The following is an 8,569-nucleotide window of genomic DNA, read 5'->3' as shown; positions in this document are numbered from 1 at the left end:
TCCTAAAACTGGCAAATTTGTAGAGACAAAAAGTAGAATAGAAATTCCTGGGGGCTGTGGGGAGGAGAGGAAGTAGAATTATTGTTTAATGGGTGCAGAATTTGTTTGAAGTGATGAAAATTTCTAGAAATGGACAATGGTGATGGTTCACAACAATGTAAATACACTCAATCCCACTTAATTATACACTTAAAGAAATTTCAAATGATAAATTTTTGTTATATATGTTTTACTGCAATAATTAGCAAAGAATGAATGTATGCTATTTCTCTATCAATTTTATATCAAGAACAGGTTGAAATGATTGCATTTTGGATATATTGGATTAAAGAAAATATATCCCTAAGTGTTTTTAAAAAGGAGCCTAAAGAGGATGATGTTTAATCTCCTGCATTCAGAGGGGACAAAGCCCTGGGAAAGGATTTGGAATAGAATGTTGGTTGAGCTACGATTTCTGTTCCAACAATAGGTGGGTAACATTGTCTACTCCATATAATCTTTTTGAACTCTACTAAAAACTGGTTATTAAATCAGATGACCTCTAAATCCCATTCCCATTCTAAATATCATGTGCCCTGAGCATTAAGAAACCATGAACAACCAATTCCAAAGAGCCTGCAAGGCTGAAACCTTCCAGGGACCCCTTTCCTGAGGCCACACCTGCGATTTGCCCAAGCATAGTACCAACTTGACTCCCTGCCTTCTGAATCTTCTTCCATTTAGGGCTCTTTCCAAAAACCAAGACTGTTATCAAAGATTAGGGATTTTCCACCCCAGAGGATATTCATAGCTCTCTAAAAGGAAGCCCAGTCAAACAGAAATATCAAACAGTTGAGTGACTTATGAAGTCAACATACTCTCTGTGAGGCTTGTTATCCTCATCTGTTTATTAGGAATGATAACAGTATCTACCCCTCAGTGTTTTTGTGAAAATTGTATGCAATCATTAATGTATGACACTCAGGATAGTATTTAGTACATAGTATAAAGCCACTAAGTATTCATTATTATTACTTCCATGGAGGAGGCAGATAATAATCCTTGCCTGAGAAGGATATTGAAGGGATAGAAATGTGTGTTTCTGCCTGTGACAAGCAAGCCACACAGATTTTTTTAAGTACTCATTGAGTCACATTAACCTGAGAGCTTGGAGTTTAGGAACAGGACTTCCCCAACCTGCCTCTTACACCAGTACCAAGACTAAGGCTGGGGGATGGGAAGAAAGGGATGGAGTGGGGGGGATGAGAGGGGTGGGATTTAAATGGGATTCAGATGGGATTGAAATGACTGATGTTATGCACTAAAGGAGGAAGATCAACAGAAAGGTCATCATTTTCAAAGCTTTTCCAGGAGAATGTGGTTGCATTCTAGAAGTGAAAAACTAAAGGGCAGCATTGTCATTGCATATTCCTTATTTGGTCCTGGGAGAGTGTTTGCATTCTGCTTCCCATTGATAGGGAAGACCTTCCAGGAGGATGCCCTCTAAGTGCTTGGGGAGCTGAGTTAACTCACAGAGGTGGTCCTAGGCAGCCAATGCTGTGAGAGAACTCTGGGTCTCAGGCAATTGCTCAATGCAGTAAGCATATCTTTCCCAGTGAAAAAGTATCTCCAGGGACCAAAAACTGTAAAAACACTACTCTGTTCCCAGCCATGTTTATGTTGGCTAGACAGTGGAAGGCACCAGTTTAGGTACCCAATTCCCTCTGAGAGACAGAGTCTGAGGTTTCCCCATAAGAAGAACAGTCCATCCGCCATTAATTTCCCTTAGACTCCATCTCTGAGCAGCATATTATCTACACCAAACTGGACTGACAAAAAAATAAGAACAGAACACAAATGTGTTTGTTTCTGGTATCACACCTTTTTTATAATCAGAAGGCAAGATTTATGCTCCAGCCTTTTTATAATCTGAAGGCAAGATTTATTGCCCATTCATATTTATGAGCAGAGATTACCAGCATCACATATCTGAGATTCTTTCTGACAATGATGACCACCAATTCTCCAGCTGGTGTAAAAAGTCATGCCCAATGGTCATTTCTTTGACGTCATTCAATGTTGAACATTCAAAAATCATTTTGATGTCCCAGACCCTCTAAATGGTGAAGAAAATACAAAAATAAACAACACTGGATATTATAATGGGTGTCAGATACCATCCAAAAGATAACAGACATCAAACATTAGTGAAGATGTGGAGAAAAAGGAACCTTGTGTGCTGTTGGTGAGACTGTAATTGGAGCAGCCACTGTGGAAAACAGTATGTGGGATCCTCAAAAAGTAAAATACCTTATGATCCAGCAATCTCAGTTTTGACTGGGTGTATGTCCAAAGAAAACAAAATCATCATCTCAGAGATATCTGTACTCCCACATTCAGTGCAGCATTCTTGGCAATAGCCAAGATATGAGAACAACTTAAGTGTCTGATGAATGAGTGGATAAAGAAAACATGACATATGTGTTATATGTGTGTGTGTGTGTGTGTGTGTGTGTGTATACTCAGCCTTAAAAAAGAAGGAAACCCTGCCATTTGCAACAAAACGGATGAAACTGGAAGGCATTGTGCTAAGTGAAATATACTAGACAGAGAAAGACAACTACTGTGTGACATCACTTACATGTGAAATCAAGAAGAAAAAAGTCAAACTCACAGAAACAGAGATTTGAATGTTGGTCGACAGCGGCCTGGAAGGTAGGGAAATAGAGAAATGTTGAAAAAAGATACAGACTTTGGGTTACAAGATGAATAAGTGCTGAATATCTAATGTAGAATGTGATGACAATAGTTAATAATACAATATTGTACAATCAAAATTTGCTGAGAGTAGAACTTAAGTGTTCTCAGAAAAAAATTTGTGAGTTGATGGGTGTGTTATTAACACAATGGTGGGAATCCTTTCACAATGTACACATATATCAAATCACCACATTGTACACTTGCAATGTATTACCACTTTACTTGTTAATTATACCTCAGTACATTCAAAAATTAATTCAAAATTGATCACTGATCTAGGGCAAAGGTTTCTTACTCTTGACACCAAAGGTATGATTTATTTAAGAAAAATTCATAAATTGGGCTTCATTAAGATTAAAAACATCTGTTGTATCAAAGACTCAATAAAGATAATGAAAAGACAACTATACAGCGAGAGAATATACATGAACATTGCATATCCAATGAAGGTCTAGTATCTAGAATATATAAAGTATTCTGAAAATTCAACTACAAAAATAACAATCTCATGATAAATAAACAAAAACCGTGAGGAAACATTTCATTTTAAAAAGATAGGCAATTAAATACATGAAAGGATCATCAAAATTATTAGCTAGTAGGAAATAAAAATTAAAACCACAATGGGCTACCACTATACATCTATCAGAATGGCTAAACACTTTTTTAAAAGTAAAAACATCAAATGCTGGATGTGGGGAAATCGGCTGACACATATATTGCTGGTTGAAATGTAAAGTGGTATAGCCGGACACACAGGAAAACATATTTGCAGTTTCTGAAAATACCAAATGTCAACAACTAAGATGTGATTGAGCATTGACACTCCTGAGTATTTATCCCAGAGAAATGAAGAGTTATGTTCACCAAAGACTTACACATACAGTGTAGGTTTATATCAGCCTTATTCATAATAGCCAAAAACTGGTAACAACACAGATGTTCTTCCATAAGTAAAGGGTTAAATGGTTAAACAAACTGTTGTATAACCATGCCCTGAACTATTACACAGAATTGTAAAGAAATGAACAATTATTACATGAAATAACCTTAATAAATCTCCAGAGATATACACTGAGTTAAAAACAATCTCAAAAGGTTACATACTGTATGATTTCATTTACATAACACTCTTGAATTGACAAAATTAGAAAGCTATATAGAACACATCAGTGATTGCCAGAGATTATAAAGGATATGTGGAGGGAGGAGACGGGGAGTGTCTGTAATAGGACACCATGAGGGATCCTTGTGGTGATGGACATATTCTGACCCTGACTGTAACGATGTCAGTATTTTTATTTTGACCTTGTATATTCTTTGCAAGCTGTGACCATTGGGAGAATCGGGTAACGGGTACATAGAATCAAAATAAAAACCTTTTTTAATATACAAGCAAAATCTTAAATCATCTTAGGTTCCAAGCTATAGCATTTAGATTTTTTTCCTGTAAGTGATAAGCAGCCAACAAAGAAGTGGTTAAAAGGACAGAGAGGGATTGACAAGAGGCTCCAAGTGCCATAGAGTGGTCTCTCTTGCAGGGTGTGGGAGTGGAAGTGGTTAAGACAGCAGATGGGTTGGGCACACTCGATGGCCTCCATTTCCTGCATGAAGTTAGGAGCAATAGCAAGTTACCCACTGAGAGTAGAGATGAAAGTTTGGATAGAGAGCTTGAGAATGGTGACAATTTAAGAACTGAAAGGAAAGAATTTTGAAGTGATGCTAACATCTCAGCTCAGGTTAATCAACATGAATTCATTTTGATACAGAATTTCAAAGCTGTGTGATTATTCCCTAAGTTTACTTATTACTTCTGGGGGAAAAGGCAGACAGGCTAAACCCAGTTCAGCTGGGAGGGTGCAACCAAAATCGATGAGAAGTAAATTCCTCCATAGAAAGCATCTCCAGCTCAATGACCTTAGTCCGAATTGACATATGAAACACCTGAGGCCAAACCTATTTGGCAGGGAGCTCTCCACAGAAAGTGGAAAAGAACAGAGACAGACCTTGTATGTGGTGAGAAACAGAGCAAGAATTGGAACCCATGTCTGATGGGCTCTATAGTGCTCTCCTCACTGTCCAAGCTCCCTCTCCTTTTGCATCTGTTTGGCATAATCTTTGCCAGCCCCAGTCTGAAGCTACAAGACCGGACTCCTGACATCTGTTCTAGAATGAGAGCTGAGTCTTTGGAACGGGGTCTGTGGGCCTTTCAGAAGTCTGCTCCTTCTCTACCTCCCCTAGGGAGCTTTCCCTGACTCCCTCAGCTGGGTTAGGCCAATAATTTAGGCTCTCAATACATCACTCTATATCCTTACCCTCTGCAAAGACTAGGAAGTCCTGTGGGGCTCATCTTGGAGCCTCACTAGGAATGTTCTCCTGGATGGATTTCAAATGCAGGTGGGCCCTTGAAGCTGATAATATTTGAATAGAACAATTCAAATTGGGGGGATATTGTAGAGTCTATGATTCTGTCTCTCTTTCCCCCTTAGTGTTTAGTTCTCTAAACACTTCCCCTGATTCCAAAAGGAGCCCCAGCGTTGTTATTCCCCGGGAATGTAAGTGGAGTGATTCCCCTGTGACCCAAACCTCTCTTTCCCTGGAGATGGGCACTGCCTCTAAGGCATCTCTGTGCAATGGGATAAAACTCAGTTCCTCTGCCACAAAGACATCCTGAGCTCCTGCATAACGTGGAGAGGCAGAGCAGCCTGAGACAACGGCCAGGGTGAGTAACCTGGGGTCCAACACACCCACTTCTCCACTTGCCAGATAGGTGACTGCTGGCATCTCAGCAGCTGATGGAGATGTTAATGGGAAGAATCTGGAAATAAAGCAGAAAAGGAGAAATAATCAGTCTTGGACAATGAAAGAGACAGTAGTCTCATCCTCTGCTTGAAAAAGAGAGCCTAAGGAGTCTGTGTTCCTAAGGTTCAGGGAGTTACAGCTCAGAGATGAGGTGAAATCTCAGACCACATTTCCAGACAGAGATGTCGCCCACAGCCTCTCCCAGCAAGGAATGCCTGAGAGGATGTGTCAAGTCATCCTCCCGTCTGGCATTCTCATCAGCTTCTTCTTTTTATTAGCAACTCATTTTTATACTTCACTATCACAAATTTTTTAATTTGGTTCATGATTTCTTTCATTTCTTTATTTAGGGACATTTTATACAGAATTTTTCTCTTTCCTGAATTATTCCTAATGTCCAAGAGTATTTTTACATACCTGTATCTTGTTTTGTCCCTTTGACTTTTTACAAAATATATCTGCTCAAATTCTATGCTGGACTTTCTCTGCTTTTCACTAATCTTTGAATGGGGTGAGCTACACCTTTGCTTCATATTTGCCAAAAAAAATATCTGAGAGAGAAAGAATAGAAGCTGACAGAACTGACACTATCAGCAATGTTATTTCTTTTGAAAATATTCTACCATAATATGCACAATCCTCTGCTCTAGAGGCACTCCCCCACCACCTAAAGGAAAAAAAAAGGTCATTCTTACCTGCAGAGCAAGCCCATTACATTGGCTAACTATAGCATAACTCTACAGCCCAGCATTCAGACTAAAACCTCTCTGAGTTCACAGGCTTACTTTTGATGGTTTTTAAAATGTCTGCTCAAAGACATTTGGGTGGCTGTTTCTCTTATGTTATTTTTATTAACCTACCTTTAAAGTGTTCTTGTTTATTTACTGCTTTGTTTGTATTTAGGATATAAAGCAACTCAGAAAACCAAAGATAACAAACCCATACTGTCAACCCTTCAGGCTTCTACAATATGTTAACAATTGTTTTCCAGGTGGTCACTCTTTGTTGTTTAAAATAGGGTGGTTTTGATTAGATGCTTTAGAATCATTTCACATATATTTTTAAATCATTGCTTTCTTCAGTACATGGATAGATTAGTGTTTTACAGATGAAATGATACTTTCATACTCAACAGATTAAAATGTAGTAATTCCCTAGTTTTCTTTTAGATGCAGTACGTTTTATATTAAATTTATTGGGCTAACATTGGTTAGTAACATTATATAAATTTTAGGTGTACAACTTAGTAATTCAATATCAGTATATTCTATTATGTGCTCACTCCCTGAAGTTTAGTGTCCTTCTATTATCATATATTTGACCCACTTTACCCTCTTAATCTTCCCCCACATCCCACCACCCTTCAGGTAACTGTCTTCTATTGTCTGCATTTATGACTTTGTTTGTTTGCTGTTTGCTCACTTGTTGCTTTGTGTTTTATAGCCCACATATGAGGACAGGAAAAGACAAGAATCATATGATCGCAGTATATTTTTTAATCTTTATATTTTTTCCCAATTTTTTTATTTAATTATTTTTCAAGTACAGTTTTCTGTCTATTAATCCCATCCCCTCCCCCACCCCCCATGCTTTATATTTGCTATTGCATATAAACCCGTATCACCGAATTCAGAGCTGGTGTTGTTTTCCAATAATTGTGTCATGTCTTCTTATTTTTCTGCCAAGATTGAAGTCATGTTTCTGGAGACCTCATCTGTCTTTCAAGGATGCTACCTCCCCAGTCCAATGTCAACATCTCCTTTTTCCAGCCACCTGCTTTCCTGATGATTGGCATCCCAGGGCTGGAGGCCTTTCATGGCTGGATCTCCATTCTTTTCTCCTGCATGTACACTGCAGCCCTCACCGGAAACTGCCTCATCCTCCTGGCTGTGAGGAGGACTCCCAGCCTGCACCAGCCCATGTACTACTTCCTGTCCATGCTGGCCCTCACTGATGTGGGCCTCACCTTGTCCACACTGCCCACCACCCTGGCTGTGCTCTGGTTTGACCATAGTCTCATCGCTTTCAATGCCTGCCTGGCCCAAATGTTCTTCCTCCACTCCTTCTCTGTGGTGGAGTCCTCGGTGCTCCTGGCCATGTCATATGACCGCTTTGTGGCCATCTCCAAGCCCCTGCACTATGCAGCTATCCTCACAAATACTATCATCATCAGGATTGGACTGACCATTGTGGCTAGAGCCACTGTGTCCCTCTTCCCAGTACCCTTCTTACTGAAGAGACTAAACTTTTGCCCTGGCAAAATCCTCCTATCCCATTCATTCTGCTTCCATGCAGATGTCATGAAAAAGGCCTGTGCAGACATTACCATCAATATCCTTTATGGGCTGTATGTAGTTCTTTCCACGGTGGGTGTAGACTCCTTGCTTATTGTCCTATCTTATACCCTTATTCTTCATACAGTGATGGGCCTAGCGTCTCCCAGAGAGCGCATCCGGGCCCTCAACACTTGTATTTCTCATATCTTAGCTGTTCTGGTTTTCTACATCCCAGTCATAGGTGTGTCCATGATCCACCGTTTTGGAAGGCACCTGCCCCCCATTGTACATGCCCTGGTTGCCTATGTGTACCTGGTGGTGCCTCCTGTGCTCAACCCCATCATCTACAGTGTGAAATCCAAGCCCATCAGAGAAGCTATGCTTAGAGTGCTGAGGGGGAAGGGCCAAGGCTGATAAAATCAAGAAGCAACCACAAAGTCTGGGGGGAAACATGGCCGAACAGTCATATCCTTGACCAGAAAGCCCTTATTTTGAGCCTTGATCCAGACACGCAATCACGGGTATGACAAGCAAATGGAAACCCTCAGACTGATGGGTGAAGAGCAGTCTTAATTCTTTTCTGCACTCATTAATTTCAGCTATTGTATCCAGTGTTTACTTGTGTAAGAATCTGTGCTCATTACTAGATATTAACATGAACCATGCAAGATCTTTTCCCTACTTTGGAGAAGAGAGGCTTATAACTACACCATTATAACCGAATATACTGAGGCTGTGCTAGGTACACTCCA

General features: G+C 39.9%; 1 protein-coding gene across 1 annotated transcript; it reads left to right on the top strand.

Annotated features, from left to right (window-relative positions):
• The first annotated feature begins 7,268 nt into the window (after window positions 1-7,268).
• On the top strand, window positions 7,269-8,254 carry LOC119002645 (olfactory receptor 51I2-like). The gene has a single exon (XM_037068655.1). The coding sequence runs from the start codon at window positions 7,269-7,271 to the stop codon at window positions 8,229-8,231; it is 963 nt and encodes a 320-aa protein (XP_036924550.1). The 3' UTR covers window positions 8,232-8,254.
• The last annotated feature ends 315 nt before the right edge of the window (window positions 8,255-8,569 follow it).

This window comes from Sturnira hondurensis, unplaced genomic scaffold, assembly GCF_014824575.4.
Source record: "Sturnira hondurensis isolate 20B ecotype Veracruz unplaced genomic scaffold, ASM1482457v3 Scaffold0017746, whole genome shotgun sequence".
Taxonomy (NCBI): Eukaryota; Metazoa; Chordata; class Mammalia; order Chiroptera; family Phyllostomidae; genus Sturnira; species Sturnira hondurensis.
This window is presented reverse-complemented; position numbering and strand designations above follow the sequence as displayed.

Bases quoted from the DNA above. Each gene is read 5' to 3' on its own strand.
- LOC119002645 (XM_037068655.1), top strand. From the start codon at position 7,269: ATGCTACCTCCCCAGTCCAATGTCAACATCTCCTTTTTCCAGCCACCT.